Below are 16,861 nucleotides of genomic sequence, written 5' to 3' on the forward strand. Positions count from 1 at the left end.
TTTATTTATATAGATGTCAGGTTTATAAAATTATTAAACGCAAATAAGCAATAAGTATGGGATTATTTTACAAACATTATTTATTTTCTAATTACACATACAACTACCGACAATGTTAACAACTAAACGTAACACTAAATTATGACGAAAGATTCTTAAATAAGGAGTTAAAAGCCATTAGAAAATTTTGTGATTAAAATAAAAATGGTTGAATAATAATAAATAACATTTAAAGAGCTTATAAGTATAATGTTTTGCACTTAGATGGGTAAAGTTCAGAAGCACGAGTTGAAACAAAACGAATTCTACTGAAAATACATTGTGATATCCGTGAAGGTCAAAAATCAGTGTGTCAGCGATCCCATACCTACCGAAATTTCGAAGTCTACCAAAATATTTTTCACCTAAATCTAGTGATTTTCATTTTCACCGTATGGTATCGCCGGTGTGTGTTTTTTATTGTTTCGGATGAGCCAGAATTAGCGTTTGTTATTTTTTTTTAATTGTATCACTGAGAATCAATATATTTCCAAGCACAGTAATGTTTGGTGTGGTTTTCTATTCTTTAACCAATAATTTGGAAAGCATTGAGTATTGTGTTTTGAGAACTAGTCTTTCTGGAAATGTAAATAGAGTAATTTTTATAAAAGATTTGTCTAATAATATTTTGTCTACATCTTTTGGTAAATTCAGCTACAGCTATGGATAACTATGGAGTTGAATAATTATAGTTTGTTTTAGTGGATGTTCCCATATATTTTCCAAAACAAATGTACTACGTTTCTAATCGAATAGAAAAGAAGAATGGTTATATTCATATTGTCGTTATACAGACTTCTACCTAATCTATTTTATTATGATAGTATTATTCTATCATAATAGGATTGGTCAGAACTAAAACATGTGAATTTAGTTTAAAAAATATATTAAATTAATTTACCACTTTCATCCGATCAGTGTTTTTTTTTTACTTGCCTACAAAAAGCGTTAAATAGCCTGGAAAGAAAAACATTACCTATTTATTAAAACTTCTCAACTGATTTTGTAACAGAATTTAGTTTAGTATTTTGAAGGAATCTGATGCTAAATTCTATATAAATTTTCCTAAAAAGATGTAAATAATATGAAATATAAAACAGGACACTTTTTATATCATTCAATTACACCCACATTAATCTTAAAAAGATGAAAAAATAACATTAAAAACATTGAAAATACCTTTCACATAATGACACAAGGTATTTAGAATTTTTTGATTGATTTGTTGGTATATTATATCGTTTTTATAGTTTTTCGTGAATCACTATATATTATTATCTTAGTTAATAATATTATTTACAATTGATAGAAAAAATAAATACAAAGAATTGTTTAAAAAAAGGGAACAACAATGTGAGTTTTGGTGTTTAAATTTTGATGTTATTTACAAGGGCAGACTCAATCAATTCCAAAATCGCCATTCTACTGTTAGTTGGATGATCATTCCATTTTGAAGAGATAATTGGAAAAAATATACACCATGTTTTATATTAATTTCCCATCCACAAGGGCCTGAAACTGTTGAGTTCTAACATTTTGGGTTTTTATTTTTGAAATACATATTTTACACGAAAAATAATAATTAAATAAATTTACTTCGTACACTTTAATAAATAGTCATTATCTCAGAAAACAAACACTTTTTTAAAGTTTTGTCTCGTAATTATTAAAATCAATGTTTTTTTAAATTCACTTTGTAGGAATTATTCCACTGTAGCAATTTTTCGTACCAATAGCACATTTGGTAGAAAGAGTTCAGTTTTGTTTCAAAGAGAACACGGCGAGCTCCTGGAACTCCGTGCCCTGGGCTGCTTTTGCCGGATGTCATAGATCTGAAAAAAAAAATTACTATAAGAATGTTGCAAAAAATTACTGGCATCCGATAGAATTATTACGCTTATGTTTGTTGTACACACTACTCTACCAAAGAGAATTGTTGAAGTTTTCATAATATATTATGGTGATATATATGTATACATTGTTACATAAAAGATTTGTAACAAGGTGTGTGGATCCATCTACTTAATTTATGGTTTGGGTGTGTGGCCACCTCTGATTGTCAACCCTGGAATTTTTTCGACACACTTCGCTTATCACACCTGCGCACAGAACACAAAACCTGAGTTTAGGCAGCAGTGTTGCCAACTCAGCTCCTTTAGAGCTAGATTTAGCTCCAAATTGAGGCCGCCAGCTCCATAAAAAAGTGGTTTAGCTACTTAGCTCATTTTTTTCAGATAATCTATTTCCTTTTTTAATACAAAATAGGAGAGAAAAATATTTTTAGGGAAAAACCACAAAAAACTAGGGAAAATCTGAAAACTCTGACGAAAATAGTTAAAGGTTTGTTGAAGGTGACTTTGGTGACTGCAGGGTTGTTTTGATTAATTTAATATTTGTGAGTTAATTATGGTTTCTGAAAGTTTTATGGGAGCTAATAAGATAGCTGTAGGTCTAAAATTATCAAACGATGACTTTTTATGCATTTTTTTGGCATAGGTGTGACTTTTGTTAATTTCCTCATTTCAGGAAAGTTATAAAGTCGACAAATTCCCACAAGAGGTTACCTGCGAGAAGGTTAAGTTGGTTTCTTAGAAAGGAATATGGAAAGTTTTGGGGTTTTTTAGACGATGATGGATATTGTTTTTGATTGTGGCCAAGGGGGAAGATTCTACAAGATTATTTATAATTTTGAAAAGAAAATTGATGTCAATTTTAATACGATGCAACGTTCATTGATGTTTCTAGTTTGAAATATTCTAGGCGTTTCTTATAGTTAGTCGGTAAGCAGTGTGGGCAATCCGGTTCTATAAGATAACGTCCGAGTTAGTCTCATTTGAATTGATTCGATCCTTATTTAGTGAATCTTATATATTGTACTAAAAACTACAGAACCGAACTCAGAAATTATGAATGTATTTGAGCGACATTGGTTTTAAAGGTTTTAGTATGTAAACATTAGACAGGAATTCCTAATTACCCATGGTCTCCTGCTGCAGATCCAGCTTGTAGGTGGGGCTATCGTAGGGCGGCAGAGCTGTGTTGTTGCGGCCCGGGCCGGCATGGTTGGTGTGTGCAGCCGGCGCGCAGATGGGGGCGGAGGCTGCGCGATGGCGCCTCAGCAAGAGCAGCAGCAGTACCAGCGACACCACGGCACCCAGAGCGGCCAGTAGCGCAACGGCTACCAACGAGCTGTAGTAGTCGCCCCGGTGGCTTACGGACCCCTCCAGCAGCTTGCCTAAAACCACACACATTAATATCAACCCCTTCCCATCAAATATATAAAACATCCCGGACTAGTTTCCCCTATCTTCAGAATGTAGGCTGACGGTCCCCTCCGGCAGCTTTTCACAACCATTATACGTATTGGTATGAGTGTTAATCCTGATAACTTCTGTAGCGAATACAAAAAAAAAGTAAAATTAAATATCCCTTTATAATATGTACATAAATTATCCTTTCTTAATACATATACATTATAAGACAGAGATGTCTAAAAATATACACATTAGAAGATAATCTCAGTTGTAGGATCCTGGTGTAGGATCACTATTCGGAATTTAAAAATTGCTTGAAATGGCTTTAGCAGGGTTTGATGGCCAGATACGAATAGCCAAGTACTTTCCTACCTTCATCCAACTCATCTTTACCCTTTCCCACTACCTTCGTCATCACAACATATCCCAATTGGGGATGACATAGTCTCATTGACTCCAGACGTTTGGGAGCAATTGGGACTCGTAGGCGGTTTTCAAATTAATTTTAAATGTCCAACTTTTTGATTACGTCCGTCTCAAGTCCTCACTTCTCCCAATGAGCATTTATAGCAAAAACTAATGCTGTATCGAACACTTGTTACCCAAAGGCCACAAAGCAGATTTCTGACCATAGAAGGATAAGAAAGCTAATATTTACATCTTATCCCCTCCCCGACCGGCGAGTACTGAGCACAACGTGGGCTGCGGACACAATATTTACGTCGCATCCCCTCTCTTTTGCCCAGGCGAAGCCAGGCCAAACACTGACCGGCGACCGTCAGCCAATCACCGCAAAGCACGAAATAGCTACAAATATTTCTCTGTTCATATATTATTGTGTAAATTAATGGTAGATTTGCGTGAGTCTCGCCGCAGTAATGCCAAATAAAAATATACAGGTTGAAAGGCTGGACTTGCGTCTATGTTGTAAAGTAATATTGAAATATGTAAATATTAATATTAAGTAGTTATAAGGATTTCTTCACACCAATGTCGGGCTGAGGACTCACTGATTCATATTGTACAATTTATTATAAAAACATTAAAAATGCTAGGGAAAAGCAGTAATCATAGGATGAAGCGGCGTAAAGAGTACTACTGAATAAATAATTTTAATATTGACTATTAAAGTCATGTGAAAACACACAAAGCTGCACAAAAATGCACCTCGCTAACATGGGGCGGTCCTGATGTACGCACACCGAGCTTTGCACGGTCCCGCTATCCCTTTATTTACCGCGCGAAAAGCGATCTCAGGCAACTCTGATTGCTTCACTCTGGACTGCTTCTCCCGCTAGAACCACTACAACCGCCTTTGACTTCCGACCTTGCGCTTCCTTGGACTGCCGACTGCTCTCTCCTTGGATATACGACATCACAGCAACCGGATCAGGGCCTGAACATATAGCAGCTCACCGACTAGAAGACCCAGCACCCCCTATTTACAGTCAATGTAAGGGACTCCCGTCTGATACAATTGCTATAAATGTTACCGCGGCAAAAAATGAGCGCTTTAGAGAACCAGAATCGTTAATCCTTGTGACTGCAGTACATATTCCAGAGACAGGCCAAAATGGTTCATATTTTGTCCTTCACTCTTTTTCTTCCTTTATATACCCACTACATTACACATCCTAGCTGAAAATAAGATAGGTCCTGTGTGTAGTAAAAAAAAAGTACCTTCTTGTGTGGAGGCCTCCTGTGGAGCTGGCTTGCCAGGTTTGGTCATTACGTCCTTGACATTACTGGTCTTAACCTTCCCGTTAGTCAAGTACAGCTCCAGCCATATTCGGTATCTGAAAACAATACAATCATGTTATTATTAATTATTTCGCTGTGTTGGTTATGTGCGATAATATAAGTAGTTATAGGGTTAAATGAAGAGGAAAAGAGTCAAACGAGAAGAAAACACTTAAATAAAGGGGGGAAAATTTTAATGAAGAAAGAGTTAAATCCTTACATTTAAGTATTTTCATGATGAAGAAAATACTTAAATGAGAGGGAAAGGAGTTAAAAGAAGAAAATACTTAAATAGTGAAGAGGAAAATAGTTAAATTAAGAAGGAGTTAAATGGAGAAGAAAAGACTTTAAATAGAGGAAAGAGTCAAATTAAGAAAGAGTTAAATGAAGAAGAAAATACTTAAATGACGAGTAAAAGAGCTAAATTATGAAAGGGTTAATAAATTAACTAAATTAAGAGGAAAAGAGTTAAATGAAGAAGGAAGGACTTAAATGCCATATAATAAAAATAGTAAGTAAATAGACCTGGTGCCAGGAATGAGTCCGGTGATGTTGGCAGCGGGTGGCACATTGCGCGCAGAAACAGCAAAGGTGCTCGAGTCCTGGCGCGCGGCTTCGGCCCTCCACACGGCTCGCCACACCCGCACGTAGCGCTCCGTGGGCTGTGGCACTCCGGACCAGCGCAGCATCAGACCCCATGCGGTCACCTCGCTGGCCTCCAGCACCACGTTCCAATCGTACATATCTGGAAAAAGGAATGGGGCCCTTTCAGTAACAGCATTTAAAATGGAATGCTATAAATAGTTTGTAACGAACAACTACAACCAAGGTCGACACCACAACTTCCTATGTATCCCACAAGGTAGAAAGGACGTGCTGGCCCAGCAGAGCATGACAAGAGGTATGGGGCTGCTAAATGATATCTCTAAGTATCTTGACATTTCAACATTGGCCTTGAAGGTTTCAAGGGACATTTTAGGCAAGAAATGTAGAACATATTATTATTGAATTACAAAATTTATTTTTAGGTTGTGTAAATTATTTCATATGTATTGTAACAGGACCGGCCTTGAGCCAAACGGTGCGTGGCCAGAGTAAAATTTTGGCACCCTTTATCGAAACCAGGCCTGATAGGTGATCACTATAATCAATTATATTTGTATTTTTGTATAGCGCCATTTTTATGAAAAATAATCTCATGGGCGATATGTTAGGACTGTTAGGTATTGTCAGCGTCTTGGCAATTCGGCGCCCGGAGCAGACTGCTCCAATTGCGTCAGTGTAGGGCCGGCCCTGTATTGTAATATGATGACTATATCTAATTTTTTAAAAGAAAAATCTTATACCGAGAATTTAGGACATTTTCTGTAGTCAGAGTATGCTCTCTTTCAATAATTCATTACACCCAATCCTCAAACTCCAAGACAGAATTTTTTTAAATAAACGGATGTAATCATCGTAAAGGGAGAAAAACAGATTCGAGGTTGTTTTTTCTATTTGCTGGAAATGGGAGAATCTCACAGCTAGAATAGTGACAAAACAGAACACTTTTTAAAAGTGACATAGAGATAAAGAAAAATACCCTAAAAATAATATTATTAATACTACCAACTCCAGTGAACTAGTGGCAATATCAACAACTATAGCCGCTAGAGGCGCTAGTGAAGCTATTGACTAAGATATTGACTTTAACATTTATTTCAATGGCGGCAAATTGAATTTATTTAGTACTTGGTGGCGGTGTTTTACGCTTTCTAATTAATCGATATTAATAAAAATATGTATAATAATGTCCCAAAAAGTAGGTTCTGTATGTGCAGTTTACGGATGTAATAATTACAATAAATAAAAACACTCCATGTCTTTTTCAGGATGCCAAATAAGGTTAACAGATTAGTTGGTGAAATATAATATGAGTTTGTTAAATCCTAGCAAATAAATGTTCTTGATTACATAAAAAGTGAAATTTACAAGTTAGAAATTTAAGACTTCTCTAAACCATCAAAGACAGAGTCAATAGCCGCTTTGATATTTTTTTAAATATAATCAAAAAAGCAGTAAAATCGTACATAGGTTACCTATTTTTTTTTTCAGCTTCCCTAATTTATTAATATAAAATAATAAATTTATTAAATACACATAAAATTTATTAAAATGTGTGAAGAAAAAAAAAGCGCACAACTCACGCCGCTAGGAGGCACTAGTGTAGCATGTTGCCATCAGAATGCACGGGAAAATTTCAGAATTGGAGGTATATTAATATTATAGGATATATGTATAGAGTAATGAAAAAAAACAAAATTAATCTAACCTAACCTAAACTAGTTAACCTAGCCTAACCTAAGCTGGCTAACCTAACCTCACCTAACCTAAACTAGTCAACCTACTTGTTGGTTTTTTTTTTCCTGACTTTATATCACTTTTCAAAAGTGTTCTCTTTTGTCACTGTTCAGATTTTGCCCGTTAGCTATGAAACAAGAACATTCGAAGGAGGTTCAAGACCACGAGATATCTACAACCAATGGAAAAATCTTTGTTGAAGGTAAAGTTAAAAAAAAAATAATTGAATAAAAAAAGAAAATTACCTGTGAATGGTGGCGTATTGAGTCTCACCATGGTCGAACTCTGCAGCTCCGTGTGCTGGCCGAGGAAGGGGATGAAGAAGATTCCCACCTCGTAGGAAGTGTTGGCGCGCAGACCCTCCAGTTGGTAAGATGTCACGGCGCGGTGTATCAGCGGCGTGCCCGAGAACACCTTGCCGTCTATTTCGCGGTATCTGCACACACAAGGATATTGAATAAGACTTTGGACGTAAAAACCAGCTGAAAACGAACTTGATTGTTTTCATTGGTTCCTATCAGCAATAGAATATTCTGTTGAAGTCCATTCATTGGATAAAATCTGCCATAGGTCACCCCAAGTGATTCGATTATAACGAAGTTTGGTGATTTAGCGGTGCCAGGGTTCATGGGGTGAGGTTCATCCAGGTCTTGGTGGCGCTTACGTCTATCCACCAGCTGGCCGGATTGGGAGAGGCCACTTGGGGGAGACCCTTTGACCTCTCCAGCCGGACCCAACGCCTTATACGTTTTTCCTTACTTCCTCTTTACTTAAAAAGACTCACCACACAGCGTACACAAAGACGACGTAGGCCTCGATGGAAATTATTTTCCTCAGAGCATCCTGTGCGGAGTTAATATATTAAAAGGGGCATAAAATAGACAATGTTGTAGAGCTCACACGAAAGCAAAAATGACATCAATACCTTTTACATTTATCAATGTTAACAGTGTGAAGATAGCTGGGATGATTGATGATGGTATTTATTAGACTCTCTCCACATTCCCTAATGATAAGTGTAATCATAGAACTCGCAAAGGAGAAATCTGCCTGCTATGTGTGTTCTATATGATATGAATAGTTTACCTGAGCTGAACTCCATCAATGTAAAGCAATTCATCCTGACTGAAGGGTCTCCAAGTGATCTGGGCTGAGGATGAGTTGACCTGGCCAACTGACAAGTTCGGCTCAATCGGGATCACTGGGGGCATTGTGGATTCCTCCTAGAAACAAATTCATTTGATATAATAAGAATAGTACTTCTTTGTATCGGTAACGCTAAGTCAAATATAATATGTGATTGTAACCTCTAGTGGCAGTGTCCTGACGGTATAGATAAGGCTGCGAGGCACGTAGGGCAGCTGCCTGAGCAGTAGCGCGGCCTGTAGGCGGTACAGCGTGTCGGGGAGTAGCCCGCCGAGCTGGAACTCCAGCTGTGGCGTGGCCAGCAGGTCTCCGGGGGGCGCGAACTCCTGCAGGCGCCACGATGCGGGGTCCGGATTGCTAAACGAGCAGTTCGAACATTAGTTAACGGATAATGAACAATTATTGGAGAATCTTTTTAATGTTTTCGGTGAAGAATGCGCTGTATTTTATGAACAGTTGCACCAATCTATCCATTCTGGAAGAGATAGGCTACCAAAATGGGCTGTTAATTGTCTGTTTAAAACATATTCCAAGATACTTTGAACACCTTGGTTGCTAAACTGAGAACACTTCATGAAGAAGCTTGTGCACAAAGAAAAATGACTATTGCTAATTTATTAAGAATCTCTTAAAATTATTGATAATAATCCGGTTAAAAACGGAATTACAGGCCGTTTCCTGATAAACTTTTAGTAAATTCGTAATAATATCAGACGAGCTCATGCACCTGCATTTGCCTTGATAATATACAATGACAAATTGCAGAAATATTAGCATTTTTATGAAATGTGTTCCGACAATGTGATACTAAAAGTTTATTAGGAAACCTATCAATTCATTCGTTAAGAGCCTGTAATCCCGTTTTTAACCGGATAATAATTTTAAGAGATTCTTAAAAAATAAGAAATTTTTTATTTAGTAAGTTTTTTCCGTGTGGTCATTGGCAAAGCGGAAGGTGAGGAAGATTACGATGTGATGGACTGACCAAGGTACAGGAGTCCAGAATGTAGATATATCGCGTAAATTTAATCAATGTTAAAAATAAATTTAAAACTCCGGTAACAAACCACAATTTCAGACACTTTAAGATTTATGTCTACAAGGCAATCAATAAGCAAAGTTGTAAGTTGGCATTATCATATGGAAGACAATAATTACTTGGAATCCGTGTATCTTAGTTGCACCCTCCCTTGCAGACCGACCATGACGGAGGGCAGGCTGAACACCAGGCGCAGAGAGGTGGGCGAGGAGGCCTCGAGGGCCACCACCTGCAGGGCTCCCTCGCCAGCCCCGGCGCCACTGCTCGGCGGAGGAGGCACGGGGGGCAACCCTCCCACACCTAACGGCACACTCGGGGCATTAGACAACACTTCACTTATAAAATAAAAAGTAAAAGATAACTTTACAAAATTATTATTGTATTGTTTATTCAAGTTGCTCAATTTTTCCAGGCTGCTCTGCTTTCAAACTGTCGGTTTTTTCGTCGAACTACTTTGAATCATTCTCTTGTCCTTGATTCCGCACCAGTTATTGATGTATTGACGTCATCCATGTCACGTTATGAATTCACTGACAGTTTTCTGTGCGCATTTGAAAGGATTCGAAGTTTTGGAAACAGACAGTCGAAGACAGTGAATGTTAGCGAATGTGAAATATTTTACAGAAGAGTAACCAAATTGCGTGAAAATACAATGGAGATCCATGACTAGCAAGTTTTTTCAAAGTTATTTCATAAAACTTTGAAAAGTGAACGACAAAATATGTAAAATTCAAATAAACTTTCAAAGCTTTCGAAAATGGATGATTGATATTTTTTAAAGCCTTCAAAAGATTTCAGGCGTTTTTAAATTCTTTAAAAATTGTGGTGAAACGATTTCCAAATACTGGACATTGTTTTCAGAAAATAAATATTTTAAATAAAATGATAACAAACCAAATTTTTTTCAATTTCCACAATCACGTTTTATCGAGGAATCATAGAATGGAAAAATAAGAAACTTTTGATGAGCATGCTATTTCGTTTTCTAAACTCAGTGTCTAAAATATTTTCTGCCAATAGTAAGCAAGTTCTCCTGCCGTTTTTTTTTATGCTGTATAATATATAATATATAAATAGTAATAAAATACCCGCCAAAACAGTTAAGACAAATCTATCCCAAACAAATACAGAGTTGAACAAGCGCCAAAAAGCTGCGCTTTCTTGCCTTAAGTTCACAATCTGACGGACTGAATTGCCGAGATACTGAGAAAAGAAAGCATCAAGATACAAGACTTGCTGAAGCCCGCAACAACCAAGTTTCCTCTTGAGAGATGGAGTTTATAATACAAGACTTGCTGAAGCAACCAAGTTTCCTCTTGAGAGATGGAGTTTATAATCTCAGCTGTTCCGATTGTGACAAGGTTTATGTAATAGATGATCTCCAAAAAGATATCAGAACACTTTCAAGCATGTTAACTCGGCCACTCTGACAAATCGGCAATTACAGAGAATTTAATTGAAACAGGTCATTACTTTGGATTTGTTCCTGAAATTTTCAGCTAATTAGCGCGCCTAATTATGGAGGCAATTGAAATTCATAAAAATCATATCCCATTAATATTAATAAAATAACACTGGGCTAAGCTCAATAGTTCTTGGTATTCGGTAATTGACGGCTACACTAAAACTAAACGCAGAAAACCATTTTAAATTATTTACTGTAATACCAGTTTTAGAGGTTTTGAGTTGGTGGCACAGTATCACATCTACATACATAAGCACACACTTTACCATAATCTTCAATTACATTTCTACGGTTGTGCGACATGGCATAATACCCCAAAAATAATTAATATTTACAAAATATAGAACAAATATATCACCTGTTACATGCACTTACAATCCCATCGGCAAACCAACCATGCCATGTGTGAATTATTATTTGCAGTTATGATGATGGCCGAACGACAAATGCTTTTTATGGAAATAAAGAGCTGCAGTTAAGTAATTATTAATTAAATAGCAAATTATTATATTTACATCGAAAACATAGACTAAAGAGTAAATAAAAGCGTTTGCTCTATGAATACTAAAGCAGCAATAAAGCATTAATTTCTACTTTTACTCGAGTAACTTACGCATTACCCTCTATTGGTCAGGTGAGTACAGTATTGGTCAGTCGTAAGTCAGTTTCGTGCACACCATTTTACTGGTACGATTCAATTATTAATCATTTGAAATTACGAAAAGGGCTTCTAAATAAATATGTTTTGAAACTCACCACCATGTCACGTTCAACGAATACAACAATGAACAAGTAGAAAATATGTATATATATAAAAGGTCCAAAAAAACAAATTCAACTGTACGTGGCCTTTTTAAAATATTTACATAGCCAGATATCGTAACAGTTGAAACTTTAACAAAATGAAATCCCAACAAGGAAAGGGATAAGTACTACAAAGCACCAGTTTTAAGTAAAGTAATTGGTTTGGTCTTCCAAACTAGTTCCACTGCACCAAGGGTTCCCAATCAACTGACCTGAAGGTATCTGATTCGAAGAATTATTCCCGTCGCTTCCGGGGCGTTGGTTTAAAGGAGGACTTGGTCGCTGTTGCTGAGGTACGTAAGGTGAATAAAGTCCTTGGTTTGTATCTTGTTGTTGGATGTGCTGCAACAAGTGCTCTATGTGCAACGGAGATCCATCCGTGTACACGTGGATCGTCTCTGGATCCTGAGGCCTTTGGTTCCCGTTGGAGATCCCGTTGTGGTACAACCCTGCCCCGGGATGGACCAGCTGAGGGTTGTTGACGTGAGGATTGCCATTGATATTAGCTTGGTGTAAAATGTTCAAGAGCTCTTGGTGGTTTTTAGTTGCAGACGGGTTGAAGAAGCCCGGACCAGGACCATTAGGGTTGAATTGGCCGTGAATTGGATTCCCCGATAAATAAGGATCGTTTATTGGATAATCTTCGTGATCCGAGGAGTGTTGTGGTGGTTTAGGTTTCGGGATGTCAGTATCATTTGGGTTTGCTGGCTTTTTGTGTACATCTTTTGATTTGTTTGGCACCGGGTTTGGGTAGTGGTCAAATTCATCAGAAGGACCGGTTTCAAAAGGATAGGATTGTTTATCTTTATGTTTTTTAATGAACGGAAATGGTCCGAGGCCATTAACAGGAGGTTGGGACTTGTGATTAGGATCGGCGAAGGGTCCCGGGTACTCATAGTGTTTCAGATCGTTTTTGTCAGACTTTCCCGCCAAAGGGTTTTGAGGAACGTGTTGCGGGAAGTAGGGACTCATGTGACCGTTGACATCGACAGGCATTTCATTGTCATATTTGGCTTTGGAGGGTTTTTTATTCTCATTAGAATCGAAACCGAAAGTATTCTCTATGGCTTTGTGCAAATCTGGCGGGGGTGTGACGAATAGTGGGGTGGACAGTAAATTGTTTTTGTCAGTTTCGTTTTGTCTGTACATGTATTTGAATACGTCGTCATTGTCTTCGTCATTGTCTTCGTCATGGTCTGTGGTCATTGACTGCGGTTTACCTGGAAATGTTAATACATACATCTTTAATCAACTCAATAATCAAATAAATTCTTTCACTTGTTCATGTATAATTTTCATCTACTTTTCGCTTTTACTTAAAATTTCCTTTCAATTCCCTCGTGCAATCAATGCGATGGGACTACCAACACCTCTGTGTGTTAGCAGGTGCATGTTATGGTATGAAGTGGTCTAATAAGTGGTAGCATTAATGGGTAAGGGAATGGGAACTGACCGTTGGTGACACAGGCCCATTCCTTGCAGCAGGTGTCCCCGGGTGGGTGAGCGGGTGCGGGGCGCGCGGGCGGTGAGCAGTGCAGGGCACGCGGAGGTAGTGCGGGCAAGGGGGCGCACACTGCCTGGCACTCCACGGAGCCTGACTCGCAGAAGCAGCGCTGGCCGCAGCCCGACAGTTCGATGGGCACCTCGGACCAGTTAGGGATCCTGAATCATGAAACAAACAAATTATGAAAATGAAAAGGCGTGCCCACTTTGAATATTTTTGTCATGAGATATAATAATCGTGTTGGAGAGTGCAACAAATCCGGTGATGAAAAGAAAGATAAGTGGAAAGATAGATAAAGAGAATTCTGACGATGATGCAAATAGTGGCTGCGTACCAGCGTAAATCGGAAAACAATTTAAATATTTTAATTGTTTAAAATTTAATGTCTTAACCATGTAGTCTCATGTTTCAGTTACATAATTACCATTTAGGGAAAGAATATCGTTTTCGTTTGAGTTCTGCCTCCAATTTAACTTATGATAAAACTCTAGCGATGCTACGAGAATATTCTTGAATGCAAAATGTATTGTAGTGGGAACACTCTAGACACAATGCGAGCGTTCGGCGTTTCTACCTACAAGGTCTGAATGTTCTCGACGCACCGGGCGGCTATATAATGAGGCGCGTCGAGATGAACTTAGTCAGTCATTAATTAGCAGTTTTACGTGTGACCAACAAGCGAGCGCTGCGACTGCTTGCTGCGTACTGAGGAGTCGGCCGCTATCGCCGGTTCCCCCAGCGTCGCGCCTGGCTTTTACTTCACCGCGCCGCTATAGGACCTTATCTACTTATACCCGATTCTGCACGGACTACGTATCATTATGGACTCCTCGGGATCACATCAGGGCCCTGGCCCCGGCCATCATTCCTGGCCAGCGTTGACCTCACGCGCCTAGACCCTGCGACACCTTCGCCGGTCTGCGCCTCCGCCCCGCGGCATAAGTGGAAATTAAATGCTTTCTGAAGGTGTAGTGATATTTTCCCAAATCTAGTAGTATCTACTTAGCGTGACTATTAACAAATTAGATATTTGAACTTACTGACTGGCCGTAAGACCTGTTTTAACTCCAGCGCTTTGCGTTTCGTCTGTCTGAAAATTTGTTTTTATGTTCTGTGTTTGGTCAATCCTATCAAGATGGTAGCGATCGGACCAGCTCTACAGCCGTTACAGAGACTGCTCGTTCTTCTTCGTGGGGACGCCACTGAATTAACGACATCTTCCGCCTCCACGGATCGGAACCTCCGGTACTTACAGTCTTGTGTATCTCACCCTGTCTGATACAGTAGCAGTGTTGGATAATACCTTATTACTCCACGAGAGTTCGCATGATTTACCAGATATAAGACTTATTTCACTTGGTCGAAATTCCAAGAAATTTCTGGTGGAGTTGTTTGGATATAATTACTCACACATGTTCCTTGTATTGACACGACCCATTGCTGACACACATCATGGCGGGGGGGCAGCAGCGTGGCGGCGAGGGCAGGAAGGAGGGGGGGTTGGGGCCCCACTTCTCGCACGTGGAGTCAATCAACTCCAGACCCTCGTGCGAGGGACACGCCAAGGGCATGCAATGCACGTGCCCACCAGCTAGGCAAACACACAGCTCGTCACATCCCACATGGAATTCTTCATCTGAAACAAAAATAGGTAAGTACATATTCGAGTTATTTTTTTGGAGTTTCTAATGTACCATGATTTGGAAACTAGCTTTAAAACCTGGCTTCTTTTTTTATATTAAATCCACACAGTGGTGAGTGTCATCTTTGGGGATACTATGTGGAGGGTCTTTTTGATGAAAGGAAGGAGGGGGAGTTCTGAGAAGGAAAAGTTATAACATGACGGACGTATGATTCCATCCCTCGTACAGCGGTGCAAGGCGATGGGTCGAAAGAGTCCGACTGGAGAGGATAAACCTTCAACTGATATATGGAATGAACAAACAATGTGGGGTAAGTTCTGATATTTTAGCCAATCTACAAATTCCAGATAGGAAAACACACTTTGTAGCCAAGATACCAGCAAACATTTAACTATACAATCTTAAAACATGAGTTCTTCAAAATTATGATCAACTTACCGACAGCTCGATTTTTTCCATTGTGGACGCAACCTCCCATCTCTTCTGACTTATCAGGGATATCGTTATCCTCCTTGGGATTATTTTTTGGGATATTCACTGAGAATCTCTTCCCAGTTTCCCTGGATCTGAGAATGTAAGCCAGTCCATCCTCCAGTCCCATCAGCTGTCCATTCTTCAGCTGGACCTCTGTCCACATGATCCCTCCGTCTTTACTCAATTCCAGGTGCAGACTGCTTGCCGAAGAGTTCTTATTCCTGACCACTTGGATGGTTCCGTTTGGAAGTAGCATAACTGAATCTATCGGTTCGATCTTCTCAACAGGTAATGGTACGAATGGTGTCTGTTCGCCTCCTACTTTGTTTTCAGAATCACTGACGCTTTCTGATTCTGATGAATTCATCTGAAATAAAGGTATAAAGATAAGCTGCGGATATTTTCCTTTTAGGTTATTTCTTAAGTCACACTATGGAGCCGAGTCTCAACTGGCATTTGAACCCAGGTCCTTTATCTTACCAAGACAACGTCTTTAACCGCTTGACCATTGGGACTTAATTATTATACGTAATTTTTGTTAAAGAAAAGTTGTTCCAACCAAAAATTTAATATTCATTTAGCTGCCATAATAATCGCTTGCCATAATAATCGCTTAGAAACGATCTTCTGAATTTATAGAAAGACCATATTAGATATGAACAAGTGCGCATTACGACGACTGAACAAATTTTATTGGCAAGTCCAAAGAGAAGAAGTACAGTTATTCGATCTATGGTAACGTATGTCTCATTGCATACATTATTTCTCCTACCCCTGCTTAAACAAATACGGAAACTTTGCAAGGGACTGGACCTGCAATGACGCTATATTTGGAAAGCTGGACAACTGAATACTGAAGATTATTTTCCATGATTCAAATTGGAATGAAAAATTCTAACTAGAAATCAAACCGGTCAGTGGTTGAGTGGGCATAGCGCTTGGGTCTCACCCGAGCGTCGCGTGTTCGATTCCTCGGCTGGCTAAGTCCTCCATCACAACACAAGCAACATTTTCGGCTTTCTGTGGTGGTAGTAGGAGATTTTCAAACATTGTTGGGTTATTCGTAACCCGGGAATGTTTGTCTTTCTTTATTAAAAAAAAAACATTTTCCAGATAAACTTCATAGAATTTATATGCAAAATACTCAAGAGTCTCAGTTTTTTCACATAGAACTACAAAAATATTCAAATAAATAATGTGATATTGTATATTTCTTTGACCCAACTCAAACCACATACATTTTGTGAAATTCTGTCCATAGCCATTGTTGCATTGTTTTTGCTGTTCGTTCCCGGTTCCTCCACATCCTGCGTGACGTCGCACAGCTGCAGCATGCAGCATGAGTCCTTGGGGTCTGGAATGTTTACGCAGTCATCCCTGTGTTCCAGAACAGGACATCTGCAACAAACAATG

At 38.7% G+C, this 16,861-nt stretch overlaps 1 protein-coding gene across 1 annotated transcript in view; it reads right to left on the reverse strand.

Moving 5' to 3' along the window:
• Positions 1–67: 67 nt before the first annotated feature.
• sas (stranded at second transmembrane protein) overlaps positions 68–16,861 on the reverse strand; it is a 117,768-nt gene continuing 100,974 nt past the window's right edge. Inside the window, exons 6-17 of the mRNA XM_089640799.1 lie at positions 16,687–16,846; positions 15,413–15,815; positions 14,742–14,967; positions 13,281–13,489; positions 9,678–9,858; positions 8,681–8,876; positions 8,460–8,596; positions 7,619–7,809; positions 5,559–5,778; positions 4,974–5,089; positions 3,017–3,274; positions 68–1,871 (exon numbers count right to left, since the gene is read on the reverse strand). Coding sequence (XP_089496925.1) covers positions 1,864–1,871; positions 3,017–3,274; positions 4,974–5,089; positions 5,559–5,778; positions 7,619–7,809; positions 8,460–8,596; positions 8,681–8,876; positions 9,678–9,858; positions 13,281–13,489; positions 14,742–14,967; positions 15,413–15,815; positions 16,687–16,846 — 2,305 coding nt within the window. The 3' untranslated portion in view covers positions 68–1,863. The remainder of the gene's footprint in view (positions 1,872–3,016; positions 3,275–4,973; positions 5,090–5,558; positions 5,779–7,618; positions 7,810–8,459; positions 8,597–8,680; positions 8,877–9,677; positions 9,859–13,280; positions 13,490–14,741; positions 14,968–15,412; positions 15,816–16,686; positions 16,847–16,861) is intronic.

Source organism: Hesperophylax consimilis, chromosome 16 (assembly GCF_061612785.1).
Source record: "Hesperophylax consimilis isolate HC1 chromosome 16, BYU_Hcon_1.0, whole genome shotgun sequence".
In the NCBI taxonomy this organism is placed as follows: Eukaryota; Metazoa; Arthropoda; class Insecta; order Trichoptera; family Limnephilidae; genus Hesperophylax; species Hesperophylax consimilis.